Source organism: Podarcis bocagei (genome assembly GCF_964188305.1).
Source record: "Podarcis bocagei genome assembly, chromosome: 2".
NCBI lineage: Eukaryota > Metazoa > Chordata > Lepidosauria > Squamata > Lacertidae > Podarcis > Podarcis bocagei.
Window position 1 is genome coordinate 24321247 of NC_138126.1, and position 26582 is coordinate 24347828.

Consider the following 26582-nt stretch of genomic DNA (forward strand, 5'->3'; position numbering starts at 1 on the left):
TGCTGCAGGACGAACAATTAAGCGCTTCCAGCGGGGAACAAATTGCCCAAGTGAGGGTGAAGGTGAGGGCAGAGCATGGTTTGATCTGAGGCTGCCAACACCACCCCCCCTCCTTGAGACCTTGGCATTAGGACAGAGGAGTAGCAGGAATGGCACCTGCGAAGTGAAAACAAACGGAAATCATAAGATGTTTTTAGCTGGAGTGTGTCCAGGCTCCCAGCGTGGGGGAACAAAGATACGGCAGGTGTGTCTGTTGCTCATTTCCTCTCCTCCATAAGAACAGCCTCTGGTTCTCACAGTGGCCCGTGGGATAGCAGCAACTGCAAGCAGGATCCGTTCACAAGAGCCCTCTCCCTTCCTGTGATCTCCAGCAGCTGGTATTCAGAAGCCTTGCTGCCTCCTTGGCTTATAGCCATGGATAGCAATCTTCTCCATGAATTTGCCTAACCCTCTATTAAAGATAAAGGGACCCCTGACCATTAGGTCCAGTCGTGGGGTTGCGGCGCTCATCTCGCTTTATTGGCCGAGGGAGCCGGCGTACAGCTTCCGGGTCATGTGCCCAGCATGACTAAGCCGCTTCTGGCGAACCAGAACAGCGCACGGAAGCACCGTTTACCTTCCTGTCAGAGCGGTACCTATTTATCTACTTGTACTTTGACGTGCTTTCAAACTAGCTTGGCAGGAGCAGGGACCGAGCAATGGGAGCTCACCCCGTCATGGGGATTCAAACTGCCAACCTTCTGATCGGCAAGTCCTGGGCTCTGTGGTTTAACCCACAGCACCACCCGCGTCCCCAAATCCTCTATTAATACCATCCAAATTGGAGGCCATCACAAGATGTTAGGTTAGGTTAGGTTATGAACAAACTCTGATGAGCTTCCAGGGGTCAGCAGACTTCTTCAGCAGGGGGCCAGTCCACTGTCCCTCAGACCTTGTGGGGGGCCGGACTATATTTTGAACAAAAAAAATGGAACAAATTTCTATGCCCCACAAATAATCCAGAGATGCATTTTAAATAAAAAGACACATTCTACTCATGTAAAAGCACGCAGATTCCAGGACCGCCCGAGGGCCAGATTTAGAGGGCGATTGGGCCGGATCCGGCCCCCTGCCTTAGTTTGCCTGCCCATGGCTTAGGCCAATAACATGATAGTTATGAGCTGATATATTTAGTAATTAGATAGCTCATAAGCTTAATTAATTACAGCTGGGATGGGGGATCTTTTTGGTTCTATGTTCTAGATCCTTATCAGCATCTGTCTGTGGGTCAAAATCCCTTTCACTTCCATAAGGTAAAAGGTAAAGGACCCCTGGATCGTCCAGTAAAAGGCAACTATGGGGTTGCGGCGCTCATCTCGCTTTCAGGCCAAGGGAGCCAACGTTTGTTCACAAACAGCTTTATGGGTCATGTGGCCATCAGGACTAAACCACTTCCGGCGCAACGGAACACTGTGACGGAAACCAGAGTGGACGGAAACGCCGTTTACCTTCTCGCCACAGTGGTACCTATTTATCTACTTGCACTTTGGCGTGCTTTCAAACTGCTAGGATGGCAGGAGCTGGGACAGAGCAACTGGAGCTCACCCCATCGCAGGGATTCGAACCGCCGACCTTTCGATCGGCAAGCCCAAGAGGCTCAGTGGTTTACACCACAGCACCACCCGCGTTCCTTAAGACCTAAAAGGGAAGAGGGGAAAGGGCTATAAGGACCGATTTTAGCATTTCAATTAGATCAGGCATAACAGGAGTGGGGGAGAAGCCTTTAGGAGTCTCCACCTCTCTCTTTAAGAGCACAGCAAGACTTCAAGGGGAAGAGAAGCGACTTCTCTCTCCTTCCTTTTTAGGGCTCAGTTCAGGAGTGCCTGTGAGCTCCCTGCAGGGAGCCTGGCATGCCCAATCTCTCTGCTGAACTAGCACTAAGAAGGATCTCCCCCTCTCCTAATGAGGGGTGGGGGCACAATCTTGCTTAGTGCTGAGTTTTGGCACACCAGAGAGCTCTCTGTCAGGAGCGCCATGGCTCAGCCGAACACACCAGGCTTGGTCTCCCTTTAGATCAGCTGATATGAAGGGGGAGCAATCCTGCTTAGCAGTGGGTCCCTGCTTTCTGCATTGCTTCAGAGGCTTCAGTAGGCTGTCAGATGTTTTGGGAGCTGCACAAAGCAGCTTTGGAAAGCCACACCCTCTCAGTCAAGCCCCACCCATACCTGAATGACAGCAGGTGAAGGGGGGGTTGGCCATGGTTTGCCAAGAATGGTCTCATGGGCCAAATGTTGAAGTGGGGGCAAGATTTTCCCAGGGGTCGGACGTTCCCCATCGCTGCTCTAAAGATACAAAATGTGACCTTAGGAGCTGAAGATTTCTTGCCTTGCCGCAGGAAGCAAGCACTGCTGAAATGTGTCTTTGTAAACAACCGTGTTCTATTAAGGCCTCTCCACATGAGTTTGCCATTCAAGCAAAATTCAAAAACTTTCATGTGGATCTTTAACATAAAAATAAACATTATTTGGGAAAATATAAGCCCCTTTGATCTCTTAAAAGAAGCTAAATTTTATCTTGCTCAGTTTCCTTTTGGGGGAAAAGCTCCTGAAGGTAAGAAAGAGCAAAAAATAATTATTTTTTTCAAAGGTAAGAAATTTAGCCAAATACAGAAGCCGTTTAAAAAATGTGAGGAGGGGTGGATATGCCCTGCTGACTTCATCATCATCATCATTTATTATTTATACCCCGCCCATCTGGCTGGGTTTCCCCAGCCACTCTGGGCGGCTCCCAACAGAATATTAAAAACACGATAAAACATCAAACATTAAAAAACTTTCTTAAACAGGGCTGCCTTCAGGTGTCTTCTAAATGTCAGGTAGTTGTTTATTTCCTTGACATCTGATAGGATGGTGCTCCACAGGGCAGACGCCACTACCAAGAAGGCCCTCTGCCTTGTTCCCTGTAACTTCTCGCAGTGAGGGAACCGCCAGAAGGCCCTCGGAGCTGGACCTCAGTGTCTGGGCTGAAGGATGGGGGTGGAGACACTCCATCAGTTATACTGTGCTGAGGCCATTTAGGGCTTTAAAGATCAGCACCAACACTTTGAATTGTGCTCGGAAACGTACTGCGAGCCAATATAGTGCCCGGAAAATGACATGTTTTCTTCATGCAACAGAAAGCAGTTTGGGAGGGGGTGGGAGGCAGAAAATGTCACCTTCATGCTTAAAAGGCTCGTAATAATTTCAGGAAAACATACTGCTACGAAATGTGTTTCTGGACCTGTACGCATGTCGACCATGCACACATATTTCTGTGCACACTCCCAAGAGTTTTAGGATCTTTTACTGGAGTTAAACACGTGTCTGTTACGAATTCATGCTTATCCTTAATGTTATGTCTCAATAAGTTCACACACAAGAGGAAGACAGAAAAATTGGTTTATTGAATGAAATGAAAATGAAAGGATTATATTCTCAGATAGTAAGATTTACAAGTATAAGAGGGCAGCAAATCAGACAGTACAAACACACCTTGATTTTAAAGAGTAAAAAGATCCCCATCAAAAGCCTAGAATGTTGCTTCTGTCACCTATTCGTTGACCTATGATCCAGCGAAGCACAGGGCTTTTCTTCAAGAGCATCGGAAATTTATATGAGGATTTCCAATATACAGTCATACCTGTATATTGGATACCTGTGTTCAGTCATTACAGACGCTTCAGGTTGCGTTTTTTTGGGTAGTGGACCGCCGAAACCTGGAAGTACCGGAATGGGTTACTTCTGGGTTCTGGCGGTCGCGCATGCGCAGAAGTGCCAAATCGCAACCTGCGCACGTGCAGACGTGGGTTGTGAATGCTGCGAGTTGCGAACATGCATCTCGCAAGGATCACGTTCGCAACCCAAGCATCTACTGTACTTAATTTTGCGCCTTTCTTTTGGAAATAAATGCAACTGCTGCACACATCATTATCTGTTTGAGAAGCAGCCACTTGGGGTCATCCGGGAGGTGATTCTCAACAAACAGAACAGGATGCGTAAGGAAGTAGTAGTCGTTGCATCTGCAAAAGGACAAAGAGCAGCGTTAGAATGTTTACAGGCCCAGTTCCGATGGCAAGTGAAACCACAGTTTAGCATGTTGAGAATGAACTTTCCCCCACCTCCTCCCTCTCTTGGCTATGAAAGGTTTGGAAACTAGCTCCTGGTTTCAAGCACCTACAACTTCTCTTCTCGCCCACATCGGATGGACTGACAAATTCAAACCATGGTGTATCAAGCTAGCTGGTTTAAACAAACCATAGTCAACATTAGCTTTGGGGGACATGCTAAACTAGCCTTCTGATTCCTTCCAGATGATGCTGAACTCTGTATCCCATCAATCCCAACCAGCATGTCCAATGGTCAGGGGTGATGGCAGGGCCAGATTTAGGTTTGATGAGGCCCTAAGCTACTGAAGGTAATGGGGCCCTTTATATGTCCAGCTGTATATAGAAATAAGGAAACCAGTGATATTTTAGGGAGCAGGCTAGCAGGCGGGGCCCGTTAATTACATCATAGGCACCCACACAACACAAAACAAAACACTGTTGCTGTATGTAGGTTTTATTCTTTTTTTTTCAATCTTGTATCTTGGAAATGTACGTCCAGTTTTTGTTTCCTTTACATTTTTGGGAGGCCCCCAAGAGAGTGGGGCCCTAAACTATAGCTTGTTTAGCTCATATATAAATCCGGCACTGGGTGATGGGAGTTGAAAACAGCTGCAGGGCACTAGGTCAAGGAAGTCTGCTGCGTTGCAATGAATGACCCACCTCCAGAACCCCCAAATCTTGCACGCATAGCCCAACATACTCAAATGAACCATTTGAGAGGATAGGGGGTGATGGAGTTCCCTTGTTTCCCCCACCACTGTGACGCTCCATGCCAATGGCTTACCGTATTTTTCGCTCTATAAGACGCACTTTTTTCCTCCTAAAAAGTAAGGGGAAGTGTGTGTGCATCTTATGAAGCGAATGCAGGGTGCGCAGCTATCGCTGAAGCCAGCAGAGCAAAAGCAAGAGCTGCACAGCGCCTCTTGCTGTGCTGCCTTCCCAGCGAAGTGGGAGGAGGGACGGAAGGAAGCCCTTACGGAGCCCCTTCCGTTCCTCATCCTGCTTCGCTGGGAAGCCAGCAGACCAAGAGGCGCTGCGCAGCTCTCCCTCTCGCTCTGCTGGCTTCAGCAGAGCAGAGCAGCGCAGCGCCTCTTCAGCAAAGTGGGAGGAGGAAAGGAAGGGTGTGCTGGTCCCGGGGGCTAACCAAGAGGTGAGGTCCGAGTCCAGTCCAAGGTCGATGGTGCGGTATGGAGGCTGTCTGTCAAAGCTGTAGCTGGGTCCAAGGCAGGGAGTTGGGTGGGGTCAGGAACTCTGGCAGAAGAGCAGGACAGGGTGCAGGCTGGAACAGGCTACCAACAATGTTGCTCCCGCAATTTAGGCCTGGGGCTGACTGGCTTTTATCTGCCCCGAGGCATAGGGCGGCCCCAGTCCATAGGTGACTCGCATCTCCTGGCCCGGAGGCAAGCACTCCTCCTACAGGAACTTACTTCCCTCCACCTCTCTGCCCTGAGCCTCTGCAGCTCAGGAGAGGCTGGAGGGTTACCGGACCCAGAGGCAACCTCCTCTTCCCCTGACGGGGCTAAGAGTGGAGCACCTGCAGGCAATGGGTCCTCCATCACCTCAGGGGCCAGAGCAGACTCAGCTGGTGCCTGCACCTGAGGATCCAGCACAGGTGAGGACCCTTCAGGCTCAAGCCCCAGGCCCGGCTCAGCTGGTTCTGGAGGCGGGGACTCCTGTGCAGGCTGGGATTCCTCAGGTTCAGCCTCTGAGTCCAAATCCCAGGCCATCACAAAGGGCTCCCTTCCTTTCCTCCTCCCGCTTCGCTGAAGCGTGTTGCTTCGTCTCGCCTGCCTCCTCCGATCCCCCCAGCAGATCCAGCTTCCCCAAAGGGGTGGACGGACCGGCAGCTCCTCCTTAGCCTGATCCTCCCTCCTCCTTCCTCTTCAACAACTTTTGATTCAGAATATTTTTTTCCTTGTTTTCCTCCTCTAAAAACTAGGTGCGTCTTATGGTCGGGTGCTTCTTACAGAGTGAAAAATACAGTAATTCTTATTCCATCAGCTTATAATAATAAATAATAAATTTTATTTATATCCTGCCCTCCCCAGCCGAAGCCCTTTGGCCATCCAATCACAAACCCCAAGAAGTGGACCAAGCCAAACAGAAAACCCAAGAAAATAAAGGAAGTCAACCAGGTTACAGTGGTACCTCTAGTTAAGTACTTAATTTGTTCCGGAGGTCCGTTCTGAACTTGAAACTGTTCTTAACCTGAAGCACCACTTTAGCTAATGGGGCCTCCCGCTGCCGCCGTGCCGCCGGAGCACGATTTCTGTTCTCATCCTGAGGCAAAGTTCTTAACCTGAAGCACTATTTCTGGGTTAGCAGAGTTTGTAACCTGAAGCGTATGTAACCCGAGGTACCACTGTACATCATGGTGCCCCACACCATGATTGGCTTTCTATTTCCCCGCAACGTACCTGCCGAGGATCCCACGTCTTCCCCATGTGCAGTCCAGAAGATGCCACTTTCCATCAAGATAAACAGCATTCCAGGCGTGCCTCTTCATGTTCTTTGTTCTGCCGACCAAATACCTACACCGTATCCCTGCAAGACTGAGGGGGAAAGAAAAGGATTCAGGAACACCCTTGTTGCCAAGGGGACTAGCTCCTTTCATTGCTTTTGTTTTGTTTTGTTTTGTTTTGTTTTGTTTTGTTTTGTTTTGTTTTGTTTTGTTTTATTGGACTGGAATGGCCATCCTTCATTTTGTTCCACAACAGAGATGTGGAGAGTGGGATTTTTATGGAGAAAACAGAAGTTCCGCACGAGACCACTACAGTGGTACCTCGGGTTAAGTACTTAATTCGTTCCGGAGGTCCGTACTTAACTTGAAACTGTTCTTAACCTGAAGCACCACTTTAGCTAATGGGGCCTCCTGCTGCCGCCGCGCCGCCAGAGCCCGATTTCTGTTCTCATCCTGAAGCAAAGTTCTTAACCTGAAGCACAATTTCTAGGTTAGGGGAGTGTGTAACCTGAAGCATATGTAACCCGAGGTACCACTGTACTTTCCTTTGCAGAAAAGCCATGGCTCAGTGAGCGCTAACAGGCCCAATCGTGGCTGCAGCCTGTCTCGTTCATTTGCGTATCACAGGTAGGGGGAATCTTTGGCTCTCCGGACGTTGCCATTGGTCAAGCTTGCTAGGGCTGATGGGACTTGTAGCTAAGCAACACCTGGAAGGCCCAGGTCCTCACTCCTGCTATAAAGGCATGGTAGTTTGTATGTTGCACTGGTGTATAAATTCATGTTATAAGCAGAATCGGCTTATATTTTGAAAAGAAGGAGAGAGGAATCTAGCTGATGCTTTTCAGGCAGCAAGAAGGGGTTTTAAAATGTACACACAGTGTTTGGTGGGGAAGGACCAAGCAGGATTTCCAGTGAATACAGTGGTACCTCGGGTTAAGAACTTAATTCGTTCTGGAGGTCCGTTCTTAACCTGAAACGGTTCTTAACCTGGGACTTCCGGTCGGTGCCAGCGCTTAATGGCGGTCCTACCTCCGAGCTCCGGAGAAGGACTGCTTCGCAAGTTCGGGTCTTACCCGCTACGGCAAGCGGGGGACCCCTAAAATCCCAGGCGCTGAAGCCTGAGAACAAGGAGACTCGGTGGGCACCTTCGCGCCCCCCGGTACCGTGAAAGAGCCTTTTTAAAGGCTACGGATCGACATCGGGAGTGAGCGCGGTGCTGAGAGTCGCTACCCAGCCTGCGAAGTGAAGCCGCGTCGCCATAAGCGGAGAGCGCCGATTCCTTCCTGAAAAGAAATTCGGACTGATTCCCCGTGAGTAAGAACTGAAAAATAACTGGGACTTTTCTTAATTTTAAAAATTGGGCTAAAAACGGGGGAGATTTAAACAAAGGAAGTCTGCCTCCCCCCGACCGCATGAAAGTGAAAGCAACGGAGCTCTAAACCTGCATCCGTTTAAATTCGTCCTTTGATCAGCTAAACCGGACATTTAAACCTTTGATCTCCCCTCTAGCAAGCAGGGCAGAGGGGAGGCGAATTTGACCATTAACTGCATGACTTATTTGAAGGAAAAAACCTCTGCTATCTCATCTACTTGAAAGTCTGAAACGGTCTGCCTTCTTAGTACATTGAGCTGACTTTTCCCTGTGAAGTGACATCTTGATACAAAGTTTCCACAGTGCCTGACTTTTGTACATTTTAAGAAGAAACAGTATAAACAGTATACTGGGCAACTGTGGCAATTGGAAGCTATAAGACTTTAGTAACATTGATTTTGACTGGGTTAATCTCCTTTCTTTCTACATCTTGGATGGTCTCCTTTGTTCATGTATTTTGAAATTTCCTTCTATGGCCATTTTGATTTGCTCCCTCTAGAGGATAAAGTGAAGTCCAGCACGGCCTAAGACAGGGGAATTTTCCAAGGGAGAATAAATCCCGTGGGAATTGACCTTGACATGAGTGGGCCACAAGAAGAGATAACTACAAGAGCCAAGACCAAGCAACAACAACAGCAACAGCTGCAGCTGCAACAAGCAAAGAGAAGAGGTTCGATCTTAGGCGTAACAGCCGGACTAGCTGGAACAACAGGACAGGACAAAGGAGCAGCCGTTTCTATGGAAGCTGTGACAGAAGCTTTGCTTAAGATAAACCAGACTCTGGAGTCTTTGACAAAACAGACTTCAGAGAACACACAAAAATTAACAGAAATATCAACAAGATTAAACCAGAATACAGAATCTATAAATAAATTGGTCGAGGAAAATGCCACCACGCGTCAAATTGCCGAAGAGGCCAAAGCCACAGCTGGAGAGACGCAGGAGAAATTAGAGCCACTTGCCAAGAAGGTCTATGAGCATGATGCAACCTTGGCCTTGTGGGAGTTACAGAGGAAAGAGAGAAACTTAAAATTAAGACTGATTCCGGAGAATGAAAGTGACAACCTTGTGGAATATTTGACACGGGAGTTTGCGGATTGCTGGGACCTGGAGGAAGACGATTTCAAAATCACAACTGCCTTTAGACTCGGCAAAAAGCAAGATAGAAAGACACCAAGAGATTGTTTGATCACACTCAGATCTAAGGAGGAAAGAGATAAAATTTTAGGACTACACTTTGGAAAAGCCCTCCAAATTGGAAATTCAGCAGTACAGATCTTTAAAGACATACCAAAATATATCTTGGACTTAAGAAACTTCTACAAGGATTTGGTGCTTTTGTTAAAGAAAAATCAGATCCGCTTCAGGTGGGAATTCCCACAAGGACTGTCATTCGACTACAAGGCAAAGAAAGTGAAAATAAAGACAATTCAAGATAAAGACAAATTTCTGGCAAGATATCAGGAGGACCTACAGAAGGGGACTGTGGACGTACTTGCAGAACAGAGGAGAGCACTGGATATCCTGAATCTCTCGTTTGGACAAAAACCACCACCGTCAGAAGAAGAGCAACAACTTGGAGCTGTTGGAGGAGCCTTAAGAAAATAACAAGATGGCTCTGCAATTCCTTAGTTGGAATTGTAATGGACTGAATGGGCCTTTGAAGAGAAGACAAGTATTTCATATTTTGAACAGAGAACAATTGGATTTGATATGTTTACAAGAAACTCACATAACTAGAGCCCACAGGAGATTACTCACAAATAAAAGGTTAGGACAAGAATTTGTCTCATCAGACAAAGTTAAGAAGAGGGGAGTGGTAATATATGTGAAGGAGAAATGGGCTCCAAAAATGATATTTAAAGATGAACAAGGGAGATATCTGGCTGTGGAGATACAAGTACAAGGAGAAAAACTTTTAGTTGTTGGAATTTATGCACCAAATGAAGGCAAATCTGACTTCTTTAAGGGACTTCATGAAACTTTGACGGACTATCTGGATTATAATATGATAATCATGGGAGACATGAATGGCGTGGTCTCCACTAATATGGACAAGGCACAAAGACTAACAGTCACTAAAGAAGGGAGACTCCCCAAGACTTTTTTCGAAATGACAGAAAATATGGACTTGATAGACATTTGGAGAACAAGGAACCCTCTGGAGAGAGAGGGAACCTTCTTCTCCCAAGCAATGATGACCTGGACCAGAATTGACCAAATCTGGGTTACTAGTGGATTGGCTCCAAAGATTAAGAAAGTGGAAATCTGCCCAAAAACTTGCTCCGACCATAACGCCGTGAAGATGGAGATGAAACTCACAATAACCGGTCAATTTAGATGGAGAATGAATGACACCCTCTTTCGAGATAAGGAGATTCTCACGAAGGCCCAAAAGACTTTAAAAGACTATTTTGAAATAAATTTGAGGACTGACGTGGAGAAAAGAGTGATCTGGGACGCAAGTAAAGCTGTTATGAGAGGATTTTTGATTCAACAAAATTCAATAAAGAGGAAAAAACAAAATGAGAAAAAAGAGAAGATCTTGGAAATGATAAAGGAAGGAGAGAGGAAACTAAGAACAAAACCAAAGTCTCAGGACATTTTAAGAGAGATTAAGTTATATCAAACTCAATATATGGAATTGATGAACCAAGAGATTGAATGGAAGATAAAGCAAATGAAACAAAAGACTTTTGAATCAGCAAATAAATGCGGTAAACTTTTGGCATGGCAATTGAAGAAAAGGCAGAAACTAAATACAGTTACAAGCCTAGAGGTTGATGGAAAGAGTATATCTAAACCTAATGAAATTAGAAATTGCTTTTTAAGTTATTTCAAAAAACTTTACACCCAAGGCCCGCAAAATGAAGAAGATATAGACAAATTCCTTGGAAGATATGGATTACAAAATATCTCTCAGCAAAGTAAGATGGACTTGAACCAGAGAATCTCAGAACAAGAGATAGAGGCTGCCATTCAGAATATGCAATTGGGCAAATCTCCGGGACCAGATGGACTGACTTCTAGATACTACAAATCGTTGAAGGAATGGTTGATTCAACCATTAAGAGAAGTTTGTAATGAGATCCTTGAAGGAAAAAGGGCACCTGAATCGTGGAAAGAGGCATATATCTCACTCATACCAAAGTTAGAGACTGAAAAGACCCAACTCAAGAACTACCGCCCGATATCACTCCTTAATGTGGATTACAAAATTTTTGCAGACATTTTGGCAAAAAGATTTAAAAGAGTTTTGATGGAGAAGATTCATAAAGACCAAGCAGGCTTTCTCCCTAAAAGACACCTAGCGGACAATGTAAGGAATGTAATAGACATTTTGGAAAAGCTGGAGGTGAATATAAACACTAAAGCAGTATTGATCTTTGTGGACGCGGAGAAAGCCTTTGATAATATCTCTTGGAGTTTTATGAGGAAGAATCTTCATGGGATGGGGGTAGGCCAGGGTTTTGAGAATGGTATGGCTGCAATATATTCCGAACAAAAAGCTAAGCTGATTGTAAATAATGTTGTGACTGAGGAACTTAAGATAGAAAAAGGAACTCGGCAGGGGTGCCCAATTTCCCCATTACTTTTCATTTCGGTTCTGGAGGTGTTGCTGAATATGATAAGAAATGACCAGCAGGTCAAAGGTGTGCAGGTCGGAGCTAAACACTACAAGTTAAGAGCGTATGCAGATGACCTAGTATTGACTTTGCAAGAGCCAAACACTAGTACGAAAAGGGTTTTAGAAATAATTCAACAATTTGGCCAGGTGGCTGGATTTAAGTTGAATAAGCAAAAAACTAAAGTCTTAGGGAAAAACCTAACAGACATGGAAAAGGAGAAATTTCAGGAGGAAACAGGTTTGACAGTGGTTAAGAAAGTCAAATACCTAGGGGTTTATTTAACACCTAAGAATGTTAATTTGTATAAGGACAATTATGAAAAATGTTGGTCAGAGATTAAAAAAGATCTAGAAATATGGTCAAACCTGAAACTGTCAATGTTAGGCCGAATTGCAGTAATTAAAATGAATGTATTGCCTAGAATGTTATTTTTGTTTCAGACCTTGCAGATTCTTGATAAGATGGAATGTTTTAAGAGGTGGCACAAAGACATTTCGAAATTTGTCTGGCAGGGCAAAAAGCCCCGAATTAAATTCAAAATACTGACTGACGCTAAAGAAAGAGGGGGTTTTGCCCTGCCGGACCTAAAATTGTACTATGAGGCAGCAGCGTTTTGCTGGCTGAAAGAATGGATGCTCCTCGAGAATACAGACATCTTGGATCTGGAAGGCTTCAATAATGCTTTTGGTTGGCATGCATATCTTTGGTATGACAAGGTTAACAGTACCTTTAAAAATCACATTGTTAGAAAAGCATTATTTAATGTCTGGATAAGATACAAAGACTTATTGGAAAATAAAACCCCTAGATGGGTGTCACCAGTGGAGGCTAAAGCAGTGAAGAAACTCAATATGGAGGTCGGATGGCCGAAGTATTGGGAAATTTTAGAACAGGATGGAGACAAGGTTAAACTACAAAGTCAGGAGAAATTGAAGCACAAAGTAGAAAATTGGTTTCAATATCGCCAAATAATGGAAATTTTTAAACAGGATAGGAAAATCGGTTTCCAAGTGGAGAAATCAAAACTAGAGACCGAATTGCTAGAACCCAATACTAAGAACTTATCTAGAATGTATAACTTGCTGTTGAAATGGAACACACAGGATGAAACAGTTAAATCTGCTATGATTAAGTGGGCGCAGGATGTTGGACACAACATTATGTCAGATGACTGGGAATGGTTATGGAACACCGGTATTAAATTTACGGCATGTAATGCCTTAAAGGAAAACATTATGAAAATGGTATACAGGTGGTACATGACCCCAGTCAAGCTGGCAAAAATCTATCATTTGCCCGATAATAAATGTTGGAAATGTAAAGAGACTGAAGGTACTTTTTACCACCTTTGGTGGACATGCCCGAAGATAAAGGCCTTCTGGGAAATGATCTATAATGAAATGAAAAAGGTACTTAAATGTACATTTTCTAAAAAACCAGAGGCCTTTCTCTTGGGCATTGTCGGCCAATTGGTGACAAAGAAAGATAGAAATTTCTTTATGTATGCCACAACAGCAGCAAGAATACTCATCGCAAAGTATTGGAAGACACAAGATTTACCTACTCTGGAAGAATGGCAGATGAAAGTGATGGACTATATGACACTGGCTGAGATGACAGGCAGAATCCGTGACCAACGTAAAGAGATGGTGGAAGAAGAATGGAAAAAATTTAAGAGCTATCTTAAGGACTACTATAAACTCAACGAATGTTAAAATGTTGTGGTTGCTAGAAGTAACAGGGTACAGGGATACAAGGTTAGATAATAAAGGAGGACTAAGATGACAGAGATTAGAAAGTAACAACTGGGAGTTGCTAGTTCAAATATGGACACTGGGATGCAGAGAGGGGGGGTATGGGGAAGTCCAAGAAAAGAGGTTTATGAAAATATCTTTGAAAGTATTTTGTATGTTTGTTTTGTTTTGTGTTTGTTTGTTCTTTTTAAAAAATGCTGTAAAACCAATAAAAATTTATTAAAAAAAAAAAAAAATGAAACGGTTCTTAACCTGAAGCATCACTTTAGCTAATAGGGCCTCCTGCTGCCGCCGCGCCGCCGGAGCACAATTTCTGTTCTCATCCTGAAGCAAAGTTCTTAACCTGAAGCACTATTTCGGGGTTAGCTGAGTCTGTAACCTGAAGTGTATGTAACCTGAAGCATATGTAACCCGAGGTACCACTGTATATGCCTTCTTCTAGTCCGGGAATATGCAGTTGTCCCATGTGGTAGGGTTGTTGAGCTTTTTGGGGGGCAAAGTTGTTCAGCTTTTTGGGGAAAATCTCCAAATAATCAACACTATGGGCTGCCATGCAACAGGGTTTCCCCAGACATTTTAAACCGACTTCCGAAAAATTCACCCAGACGCCATTTTCGATGGATGAATGCTGGCAATATCCGGGAAATTCCAAACATATGGCAGCCCTACCATACAACGATCAAACCTGCAATCTTGGCATTATCAGCACAATGCTCTAAACAACTGAGCTATCAAGTGATATATCAAAGTTTGCTTCAGGAGCATTCATAGTTTGGTGCTGGAGTGGGGAACCTGTGCCTCTGCAGATCTCCCGTCATCCCTGCCAAGTAACAGCTGTTTGCCATGATGGCTGAGGCCAAAAGAGTTACCTGCACATCTTTGCAAAGAGTAGAGAATATCCAGAACAAATAGTCTTTCCTGACCGAAGGACATCGTCTGGCTTTAAAGCCAGCTTCTCTCTGTCACGGCAGCCTTCCTCATCATATTCTGAAGAAATAAAGACATTTGTGAAATGTCACCCCAAAGTTTGCAACGCACAATGAAAAAGGAGCTGCAACAGTCACACTTGGTGTGGGTGTGGCAGGGACACCAGGTTTTAAAAAACAGCTGAAGCAACGTGGTCCAGGCGGGGAGTTATTGAAAAGCTATTTCATTGTGTCTTCATCTATGCGCACGCAATATCTTTAAAGCACATCTGAAGCACATTCTTTCCCTCAAAGCATTCTGGGCGCTATAGTTTACCCCTCACAGAGTTCCCAGCTATCCTTAACAAACCACAGTGCCCATAATTCTTTTGAGGGGAAAGAATGTGCTTTGAATGTGCTTTAAAGGCATGGTGTATACAAGCCTAACTACAGATTATCCAAATAAAAGAAGCAGCAGTCACCAACACACAGCTTTGCTGCTTGTGTTGTAGAGCACTGATTTTATCTACAGTTAGGTAAGGGATGGGGACTTGTGGGCAGTTGTCAGAGGCAAAAGAACGCCAGAATGCAAAGATGGCACCTCCACCTACCAATATGATGGCAAATCCACACCCAAATGGCTCGGACTTTCTCCAGGTCACTGTGGGCTTTTTGGAGCAAGACACTCACCAGGTTTCCCACAGTATCCTTGAAATCCACCTGTTTCACAAAAGGGAAATAGATTTGGTAGCAGTTAATATGGAGGAGCGGTACTCAGTTCCTTCCTTCTATCTAAGGCTTCCACTTGTTTAAAGAAAATTTAGGGTGCAATTGTACAGGCACTTACAAGACTCTCGGTGCTATTGAATTCAGTGGAGCTTCCTTCTGAGTCAAAATGCGCAGGGTTGCACAGACGATTAAGTGTATGTGTTTGAGCAGAACAATCAATCAATCAGTTATTAAATTTGCCAAAAACCTAGCCCTCGGTAAAAGTAGTTCTGAAGGGAGAAGCATGATTAACCTTTCAATACAATGTCCACAATCTTCAGCTACGATCCAAATCCCCTTTGTGATGTCTGGGTTGTACACATGTTGGATTGTGGGGAAGCATTCAGCCAGCCAGCCAGCCAGCCCTGTAATGGGGCCCTTTATATGTCCAGCTGTCCTTTGTTTACAACAAATTGCCGCTTTTTTGTGTTGAATATATGCTATAGGGTAATTTATGGACCTAATGGGTATCTAAAGCCATTTGCACATGTTGTCATGCAACCAGTCCATGCAGAATGTAGGTACAGTGGTACCTCAGGTTAAGTACTTAATTTATTCTGGAGGTCCGTTCCAGCTAATGGGGCCTCCTGCTGCCGCCACGCCGCCAGAGCACGATTTCTGTTCTCATCCTGAAGCAAAGTTCTTAACCCGAGGTACTATTTATGGGTTAGTGGAGTCTGTAACCTGAAGCGTATGTAACCTGAAGCGTATGTAACCCGAGGTACCCCTGTCCCCTATATATAGAAATGAGCAAACCAGTGATATTTTAGGGAGCAGGCTAGCAGTCAGGGCCCATTACTTGCATCATAGGAGCCTACACAACACAAAACACTGTTGCTGTATGTAGGATTTATTTTATTTGTGTGTTTTTTTATTTATATTTTGGAAATGTATATCCAGGTGTGTGTTTTTTTCTTTTAAATGTTTTGGAGGCCCCTAAGAAAGTGGGGCCCTAAGCTAAGGCTTGTTTAGCTTATATGTAAATCCGGCACTGCCCTGGCTACTTAGTCAGCCCTGGCAGGATTGGGGAATCAGCACTGAGTCACAACCACGGTTGTTGATTCTCACCTGACTTTTGAGTCTTTTTTCAGCCAGAACTCACAGGAATTCAGTTCCGGCACCTCTCAAGTGGGTGCCATTGTCATTTTAAGAGAACAAGGAAGGTGTTCCTGGTAAATTCTGGCACCTCTTTTTCTAGAAAAATAGCACTGGTTATCACCTTAATTTTAAAAGCAAAGCAGCTGCCAAAGCAATGCTATTGCCAAATATCTAAGTACAGTGGTATCTTGGGTTAAGTACTTAATTCGTTCCGGAGGTCTGTTCTTAACCTGAAACTGTTCTTAACCTGAAGCACCATTTTAGCTAATGGGGCCTCCCGCAGCTGCTGCTGCACTGCCAGAGCATGATTCTGTTCTCATTCTGAGGTAAATTTCTTAACTTGATGTACTATTTCTGGGTCAGTGGAGTCTGTAACCTGAAGTGTATGTAACCTGAGGTACCACTGTATAACTGCGTACTCCACACCATACTGTACAATTAATGCACAAGCCCCGCCCTCAAATAATCCTGTGAACAATAGTTAAGGGGAGCTCTATGAGGGATAAACAACAGTTGCGGGATTCTGGGGGGGAGGCGGTGTTTGTAGCCTTCGTGTATGGGCACTTTTTATGTTAACCACGCAGAAAATGGGAGCACCGTATTGTGACTTACGATGTTTGTTATTCAGTGTGGACAGAATAAGTTGCCTCCTATCAGGAGTGGTTACTTGAAAGTACTCTCAAATTCCAAATGCCCATTGAAAACCTAAGCATCCTAGCAGATTATTTGCTGGACTATTATTCTACACTGAACATATCACAATAAGAGAAAGCAAACCTTCTGTGCGTAGGCATCCAGTTCCTTAAACTCTGCCAAGTCTATCGGCATTGATTTCTTATCGCGTTCAACCCATGGACAAAGTATGAACAAACATGAAAAATTCAGTCGAGAAAGTCCTACAAGTCCGGCAGAAAAAGGGAAGAAGTGAGAGAAGGAGACAGTGCTGGAGCAAACAGGATTTTGATCTGATCTAACAAGAATACAATTGTACCTTGGATCCCAAACACCTTGCGAGTCGAACATTTTGGCTGCTGAACACTGCAAACCCGGAAGTGAGTGTTCCGGTTTGTGAATGTTCTTTGGAACCCGGACGTCTGAGGCGACTTCTGTGACTTCCGATTGGCTGCAGGAGCTTGCTGCAGCCAATCGGAAGCCGCGCCTTTGTTTCCGAACGTTTTGGAAGTCGAACGGACTTCTGGAACAGATTCTGTTCAACTTCCGAAGTACCGCTATACTCCGTTTCCTGGACATATGTAGACAGAACTTGCGACGGGAGTGGCATGGTTTTCACATCCTCCTGCAATAGTTGCCACCTCTTTAGAGAAGCTCCACCCCAGCAGCAAAGGCCATTGCACCCACCTCCAGTATCCGTTCTTCAGAACATAAACTGTAGGCTTATTTCGAGAACTATAATGGCAACGTAACAAGTGATGGAAACTGGGCTGATTGGTGAAGGTAAAACTGTCCCCATTCCCCTAACACCGGTGATAGGACAGAGTCCTGCAGCACTCCAGAGGAGAGCAGGCTAACTTTGATATACAGCAAGTGTGTGGGATCTTTGGGCCTCCAGATGCTACTGAAACCACAAATCCCTTAATCCTTTGCCACTGGCTTTGCTTGCTGGAGCTGATGGCCCAACAATATCTGGAAGGCCCAAAGTTCCCTACATTTGAAATACAGGTCAGTGGCCACATATAACCATAACAAAGGAGATTCTGACTAAACATCAGGAATAACACTCTGATGGCAACATCCGTTCAACAGTGGAACCGACTCCCTCAGAAAGTCCTCCTTCCTCGGAGGTTTTTAAGCAGAGGTTGGATGGTCATCTGTCATAGATGGTTTAGTTGAGATTCCTGCCATTGCAGGGGGTTGGACTAGATGACCCTCGGGACCTCTTCCAATTCTACAATTCTGTGGTTCTGCGAAAGAACTGATATTTACTATTCAGACTTTCCGGAGGCTGCGTTGATCCTTGTCCTTCTCCCATCTTGGAAACCTACAGAATTGGGATGAGAAAATAGATGTACATTAAAGCATATATTAACAGGGACACGGGTGGCGTTGTGGGCTAGAAGAAGAAGAAGAAGAAGAGTTTGGATTTGATATCCCGCCTTTCACTCCCCTTCAGGAGTCTCAAAGCGGCTAACATTCTCCTTTCCCTTCCTCCCCCACAACAAACACTCTGTGAGGTGAGTGGGGCTGAGAGACTTCAAAGAAGTGTGACTGGCCCAAGGTCACCCAGCAGCTGCATGTGGAGGAGCGGAGACGCGAACCCGGTTCCCCAGATTACGAAACTACCTCTCTTAACCACTACACCACACTGGCTCTCACACAGAGCCTAGGACTTGCCGATCAGAAGGTCGGCGGTTCGAATCCCCGCGATGGGGTGAGCTCCCGTTGCTCAGCCCTGCTCCTGCCCACCTTAGCAGTTCAAAAGCACGTCAAAGTGCAAGTAGATAAATAGGTACCGCTCTGGCGGGAAGGTAAACGGTGTTTCTGTGCGCTGCTCTGGTTCACCAGAAGCGGCTTAGTCATGCTGGCCACATGACCCGGAAGCTGTACGCCGGCTCCCGCGGCCAATAAAGTGAGATGAGCGCCGCAACCCCAGAGTCGGTCACGACTGGACCTAATGGTCAGGGGTCCTTTTACCTTACTAAAGCATATATTGGCCATGCTGACTGGGACTGACGGGGGAACGATCTCTATATAGCCACAGATTCCCCATCCCCGATATGTTGCTCTTACACCAGTGTGACATTCATAGTTGCCCTTAATTTCTTTATTTTATTTATTTCATAAGAATTTTAACTGATGCTTCAGGGAAACCTTGCAGCTCAGTTGGTTAGAGTGTCGTGCTGATGACACCAATGTCACGGGCCCGATCCCCATACGTGACAGCTGCATATCCGTGCACTGTAGAGGGTTGAATTCTGCAGTTCTATGATTATATACATTGGCTCACATCTAGCATCCACATTCACTGAGGGCAAAACAGCGCCTCTTGAAGCACATCCCATGTATGTATCTGCTATATAGTTAGGAAAGTGGTTTGCCTGTCTGTCAGTGTGTTCTCTATGCATTCAGATCCATTCAGCCACTGTCTGGTGCAGGGTGGATAAAAATCAATGATTTTTTTTTAAAAAAAAAATTTAAATCGGGTTTTTTTATTTAAACTGGATTTTTTTTTATTTAAATCAGATTTTTTTTATTTAAATCGGATTTTTAAAATAAAATGCTTTTGGAGGAAAAATCTTTCTAAAGATAGCTTTCTATTTAAATTACATTACAGTGGTACCTCGGGTTAAGAACTTAATTTGTTCTGGAGGTCCGTTCTTTACCTGACAGTGTTCTAAACCTGAGGTACCACTTTAGCCTATGGTGCCTCCTGCTGCCGCCGCGCCATTTCTGTTCTCATCCTGAAGCAAAGTTCTTAACCCGAGGTACTGTTTCTGGGTTAGCGGAGTCTGTAACCTGAAGCGTCTGTAACCCGAAGTACCACTGTATAGTCCAAAGGCTATTCATCAGGAAATAAGGATTTATTTTAAGTTTTTCATGTGTGCTAAAACTCAGTCTAAGTTTTGTTTGTTTTTTAAATCGTTTAACCACATCAGTTAACAAACATGGATACATATGCTATAATGTTATTGTTTTAGTTAAATAATTTGTTTTAATTCTTATTAAAGAAATGATTTTTTTCTCATTCCAATAAAGTACAGCAGAAAAGTTGCCCAAATATAAACAATAATTTCATAATTACCTGTCTTTGTATTTCTAATAGTATAACCAAATCACTAATTTTTGATATAACTGTAAAAACTGCTGTGAAAATTTATTATTCCAAAAATGAAACCTTCATCTGGTTGTAAATGTTAAGATTATACCAGCAAGAATGAGTCTTTCTGTAAAAAAAAAAAAAAATGATTTAAATCAAGTCTTACTGACTAGTGATTTAAATTGTGATTTAAATCAAATCCACCCCGGTCTGGTATCTACTGTAGCTTAGCAAAAAAAAAAAAAAAAAAAAAAGCCAGCAAGTTACTAGCCCTCAACATTTCACTTGCTCACATTGACCTCATGAAATACAGTGGTACCTCGGGTTAAGTACTTAATTTGTTCCGGAGGTCTGTTCTTAACCTGAAACTGTTCTTAACCTGAAGCACCACTTTAGCTAATGGGGCCTCCTGCTGCCGCCGCACCACTGGAGAACGATTTCTGTTCTCATCCTCAAGCAAAGTTCTTAACCTGAAGCACTATTTCTGGGTTAGCGGAGTCTGTAACCTGAAGCGTATGTAACCCGAGGTACCACTGTAGAGAGGTATGCTAAATTGTTGCTCTACGGCCTGCCAAGTTACCTCCAGGGATTGATCCTGGAACGAACTCCTGCCTGCTGACTATCTTAGAATTCCAGCCTGCAAAACTTAGCAGTTACTAATCATAAGACAGTTCCCGGACCCAACTGTCTCTTTCTTTTCCCAAACCCTCTTTCTAAGAAACAGAAACGAATTAAAGATGCTGTGCTTACCTCTTCGTAGTAGATGCTCAGCGGAGACGTCCAGGTGATTGTTTTTCAACTCCGGAGAAAAAGCACCAACGCAGCAGGACGAACAGTTCAGTGCTTCCAGCTGGGAATGGAGAGCGAAAGTGAAGAGAGGAGGGAGGAGCCGTGGCTTGATCTCAGCTTACCATCACCACCAACCCCTCCTTGAGACCTTGGCGTTAGAGGATAAGCGTTAGCAGCAAATGCACCCATGAAGTCAAAACAGAAGGTGTTTGAGCAGAGCAGCGCTGGAGTGCGTCCAAGTTCCCTGCATGGGGAACAACAGTTACAGCAAATGTCTCAAATGTGAAGGCAAAAGCCTAGCCATCCTGGCTCAAAGCCCCCGAAATAACCTCTCCTCCCTGAATATGTCTAATCCTCTTTTAAAGTTATCCAAATTGGTGGCTCCTGTGGGAGCCAGTTCCATAATAAACTGTACGCTGCATAAATAAGTATTTTCTTTTATGTGTCTTGAATCTTCCAACAGAATCTTCTGTTAACTTTGAATCCATCTTCCAGCTTCGTTGGTGTTCACAAGTTCACAAGTGTTATGAGAGGGGCAGAAAAACTTTCCTCTGTCCGCTTTTCTGCATGAAGGCATAATATTATCGACTTCTCCCAGATAGATTGTTGTCATTCATAGTCTATTCCCGTGTCCTTGTTTTCTTTTTACATAAGGGTGTGTGTGAGTGTGTGTGTGTGTGTGTGTGTGCAGGGCTGGATTTTGGTTTGATGAGGCCCTAAAGGTAATGGGGCCCTTTATATGTCCAGCTGTCCTTTGTCAACAACAAATTGTTGCTGTTTTTTGTGTTGAATATATGCTATATGGTAATTTATGGACCTAATAGGTATCTAAAGCCATTTGCACATAACAAATAGGAGCCTACACAACCCAAAACACTGTTGCTGTCTGCTGGTTTTATTCCATTTGTTTTTTATCTTATATTTTGGAAATGTACATCCAGGTTTTTGTTCCTTTAAATTTGGGGGGGGGGGCAAGATAGTGGGGCCTGAAGATCTAGCTTGTTTAGCTTTGTAGTGAACAAAGACGCAGGTGGCGCTGTGGGTTAAACCACAGAGCCTAGGACTTGCCGATCAGAAGCTCGGTGGTTCAAATCCCCATGACGGGGTGAGCTCCCGTTGCTCGGTCCCAGCTCCTGCCAAGCTAGCAGTTTGAAAGCACGTCAAAGTGCAAGTAGATAAATAGGTACCACTCTGGCGGGAAGGTAAACTGTGTTTCCGTGCGCTGCTCTGGTTTGCCAGAAGCGGCTTAGTCATGCTGGCCACATGACCCGGAAGCTGGACGCCGGCTCCCTTGGCCAATAAAGTGAGATGAGAGCCAGAACCCCGGAGTCAGCCACGACTGGACCTAATGGTCAGGGGTCCCTTTACCTTTAAACAAAATCTGCCCTTCTTCCCTTATGGGGTATCCAAGAGCCCATATAAAGTCCTTACGTGGGTTCCCTGTTGGTAGGAGAAAATAACAGAGGCCAACCAGAGAATATTGAGAAGCAAAGCAGCTAGTAAGCCTGATCTTTATTGATGATGATGATGATGATGATGATGATGATAATAATAATAATAATAATAATAATAATAATAATAATAATAATAATAATAATAAATTTTATTTATATCCCGCCCTCCCCAGTCGAAGCCGGGCTCAGGGCGGCTAACAACAATAAAACAGTACAAAAGTACAGCATAAACAACACTCTAAAATCATTCATTATAAAATTAATTAATTCAAGCCACTGGCAACCATTGGGCCAGAGCTCCGGGAAGATTGCCGAGGGAGGGAGTCAGGCTGTGCCCTGGCCAAAGGCCTGGTGGAACAGCTCTGTCTTGCAGGCCCTGCAGAAATATGTCAAGTCCCGCAGGGCCCTGGTCTCTTGTGACAGAGTGTTCCACCAGATCGGAGCCACAGCCAAAAAAGCCCTGGCTCTAGTTGAGGCCAGCCTAACTTCTCTGTGGCCTGAGACCTTCAAGATGTTTTTATTTGAAGACCGTAAGTTTCTCTGTGGGGCATACCAGGAGAGGCGGTCCCGTAGGTACGAGGGTCCTAGGCCGTAGAGGGCTTTAAAGGTTAAAACCAGCACCTTAAACCTGATCCTGTACTCCACCGGGAGCCAGTGCAGCTGGTATAGTACTGGATGAATGTGATCTCGCAACGAAGACCCCATAAGGAGTCTCGCCGCGGCATTCTGCACCCGCTGGAGTTTCTGGGTCAGTCTCAAGGGCAGCCCCACGTAGAGCGAGTTACAATAATCCAGTCTGGAGGTGACCATCGCGTGGATCACAGTGGCTAGGTCAGGGCAAGAGAGGTAAGGAGCCAACTGCTTAGCTTGGCGGAGATGGAAAAATGCCGCCTTTGTTATAGCTGCAATCTGCGCCTCCATGGAAAGGGAGGTGTCGAAGATTACACCCAAACTCTTAACGGACGGTGCTGGCACTAATTGCGCCCCCGCAAGAGATGGGAGTTGCCCCCCCAATCCCATATCGTCCCGTCCCAGCCACAGGACCTCTGTCTTCGAAGGATTTAACTTCAACCGGCTCCCACGTAACCATCCAGCCACAGCTTCCAAACATCTGGTCAGTGTGTCTGGGGCCGAGTCAGGATGGCCATCCATCAACAGATAGAGTTGGGTGTCATCGGCATACTGATGGCAACCCAGCCCAAAACTCCGGACAAGCTGGGCGAGGGGGCGCATAAAGATGTTAAAAAGCATCGGGGAGAGTATCGCACCCTGGGGCACTCCACACACCAAGGAGTGACGCGATGACAATTCCCCCCCAAGCGCCACCCTCTGTCCCCGACCAGAGAGAAACGAGCGCAGCCATTGAAGGACTGTGCCCTGGATCCCCACGTCGGCAAGGCGGTGGTCCAGAAGTTTGTGATCGACCATGTCGAAAGCTGCTGACAGATCTAGAAGAATCAGCAGCCCCGACCCGCCTCGATCCAGCTGTCTACGAAGATCATCTGTTAGGGCAACCAGAGCCGTCTCGGCCCCATGACCAGCGCGGAAGCCGGAGTGGAATGGATCCAGAGCCGATGTTTCATCCAGAAACCCACCAAGCTGTTCAGCAACCGCTCTCTCAATCACCTTACCCAGGAACGGAAGATTCAAAACCGGGCGGTAATTGGATAGATCTAAAGGATCTAATGAGGTTTTCTTTAAGAGCGGGCGCACCATTGCCTCCTTCAGTTCCCCTGGGAATGTCCCCGTGCCAAGGGACAAATTGATGATGTCCCCCAGGAGGGCCCGCACCTCGTCTGGACACGCTCTAATCAGCCAAGACGGGCACGGGTCGAGAGGACAGGTGGTGGGCTTTCCAGCTCGGAGGAGTCTGTCCACATCGGCTGGGGATATCCGGTCGAAGTGGTCCAATACTGGACCCGAGGACAGTTGAGGGGCCTCCAGTTCCTTTATTGTATCCAAATTGGCAGGGAGGTCATGGCGGAGCAACAAGACCTTCTCCGCAAAAAAGCTCGCAAATGCCTCACAGGTGTGTGTCAAATTGTTATTTAAATTTGGCTGTCCCTCAAAGACCTGATTATACTAAATAATTGCGCTGTGCAAGAGCTAGCGGATGCAATGGAGGCAGAGAAGCATGACTTTTTAGCAGCCTTCACCGCCATCTCGTAGGTTTTCATAAAAGCCATACAGTGGTACCTCGCAAGACGAAAAACGCGCAAGACGAAAGAGTTTTCCGTTTTTTGAGTCGTTCCGCAAGACGAATTTCCCTATGGGCTTGCTTTGCAAGCCGAAACGTCTTGCGAGTTCTTGCGAGTTTGTTTCCTTTTTCTTAAAGCCGCTAAGCCGTTAATAGCCGCTAAGCCGCTAATAGCCGCTAAGCTGCTAATAGCCGTGCTTCGCAAGACGAAAAAACCGCAAGACGAAGAGACTCGCGGAACGGATTAATTTCATCTTGCGAGGCACCACTGTATAAGATGTTCTTGAGGCTCCGTCACGGGCACCCCGCCATACTCGCTCTAGCCGTCTGAGGTCCCGCTTCATTTTCCGGAGCTCCCCGGTAAACCAGGGAGCCCGGTTTCTGCGGGGTCGCAGAGGGAGCTTAGGTGCGATCTCATCGATGGCTGCCAGGAGCTGGGTATCCCATCCCTCAACAAGCTCAGTCAATGAGTCGCCAGGGGGAGCAAGGTCCCGCAAGGCTTGGCGGAATCTATCAGGGTCCATCAGCCTCTGCGGGCGAGCCCAAATCAGCTTGCCACCTAAGCAGGGTGGGGGTGGAAAGTCAATCCTGGCTTTCAGAGCGTAGTGATCAGACCATGGCACCTTCATCGAAGGAGACGTGATCACATCTATACAGTACCTACGCCAAAGATCAAATCCAGCGTGTGGCCTGCTTGATGTGTGGGGCCTGAAACAAACTGGGAGAGCCCTAGTGTCGCCATGGAAGACACCAGGTCCAGAGCCTGTGAGGAGGGAGTGGCATCAGCATGGATGTTAAAGTCCCCCAATACCAATAGGTTAGGGAACTCCAAGGCCCAGCCGGCCACCGCCTCCAATAGGCCTGACAGGGTAGCTGCTGGTGCGCTAGGTGGCCGGTACACCAGCCAGACAGCCAAGCTCTCCTCGGAGCCCCACACTAGGCCAACACATTCAATGCCGGGGATCAATGGCGATGGTAGCGCCCTGAAAGGACAATCTTCCCGGATTAATAATGCCACCCCTCCCTCCCGGCCCACAGTCCGCGACTGGTGGAGGACGGAGAAACCCGGGGGCGCCATCTCTCATAAGAGATGCAAGATATCCCTGTTGATCTCTTGCAACAAGGTGCTCCCCTCACACGCAGGAAAGGAGGAGGACCCCAAACAAAGGTGTGCCTGCCCTTATATAGACATTTTAAATTCCCTGCCCTGGAGCTCAAGACCACCCCTCCATACATCATACATACATCACAGAAAAGGCAGTCTACAACAGAAATTTGAGTGTTGTTGTTTTTCCTGTCTGGCAGGTTTTCTGATATTGCCTTATCTGATTGCCTCTCCTAGTAGTCTGGCCATTCCTCTGAAATGGTGACTACCCAATTCCTGAGACAATGGGAAGGTTCCCTCACCCCCTCCCTCCTTGCAGAGAAAACATTTGGTCAGTTTGGGAGTCAAAATGATTTCAGGAAGGTCTTCCTGTGCTGCTCCAGACATTGGTACATTTATGAACATTTATTATATATGTTGTTGTTGTTGTTTAGTCGTTTAGTCATGTCCAACTCTTCGTGACCCCATGGACCAGAGCACGCCAGGCGCTCCTGTCTTCCACTGCCTCCTGCAGTTTGGTCAAACTCATGCTGGTAGCTTCGAGAACACTGTCCAACCATCTCGTCCTCTGTCTTCCCCTTCTCCTTGTGCCCTCCATCTTTCCCAACATCAGGGTCTTTTCCAGGGAGTTTTCTCTTCTCATGAGGTGGCCAAAGTATTGGAGCCTCAGCTTCACGATCTGTCCTACCAGTGAGCACTCAGGGCTGATTTCCTTCAGAATGGATAGGTTTGATCTTCTTGCAGTCCAGGGGACTCTCAAGAGTCTCCTCCAGCACCATAATTCCAAAGCATCAATTCTTCGGTGATCAGCCTTCTTTATGGTCCAGCTCTCACTTCCATGTATCACTACTGGGAAAACCAAAGCTTTAACTATACGGACCTTTGTTGGCAAGGTGATGTCTCTGCTTTTTAAGATGCTGTCTAGGTTTGTCATTGCTTTTCTCCCAAGAAGCAGGCGTCTTTTAATTTCATGGCTGCTGTCACCATCTGCAGTGATCATGGAGCCCAAGAAAGTAAAATCTCTCACTGCCTCCATTTCTTTCCCTTATTTTTGCCAGGAGGTGATGGGACCAGTGGTCATGATCCGGCACTGTGTGTGTGTGTGTGTGTGTGTGTGTGTGTAGATAGGTGAGGCAGAGCACTGGTTTGGAG

General features: G+C 45.8%; 1 protein-coding gene across 2 annotated transcripts in view; it reads right to left on the reverse strand.

Annotated features, from left to right (window-relative positions):
* The window catches only part of LOC308581081 (kyphoscoliosis peptidase-like), a 47205-nt gene extending 26467 nt beyond the window's left edge, over positions 1 to 20738 (reverse strand). The window contains exons 1-7 of one of the 2 annotated variants that reach the window (XM_081183547.1): positions 20636 to 20738; positions 18055 to 18109; positions 16888 to 17006; positions 14856 to 14964; positions 14209 to 14326; positions 6541 to 6675; positions 3400 to 4036 (exon numbers count right to left, since the gene is read on the reverse strand). In XM_081183547.1, coding sequence (XP_081039673.1) covers positions 3895 to 4036; positions 6541 to 6675; positions 14209 to 14326; positions 14856 to 14964; positions 16888 to 17006; positions 18055 to 18100 — 669 coding nt within the window. In that variant the 5' untranslated portion in view covers positions 18101 to 18109; positions 20636 to 20738 and the 3' untranslated portion in view covers positions 3400 to 3894. Of the gene's footprint in view, positions 1 to 3399; positions 4037 to 6540; positions 6676 to 14208; positions 14327 to 14855; positions 14965 to 16887; positions 17007 to 18054; positions 18110 to 20635 lie in introns of those variants that run through there. The other variant, XM_081183546.1, reaches the window with a different exon arrangement.
* Between the last annotated feature and the right edge of the window lie 5844 nt (positions 20739 to 26582).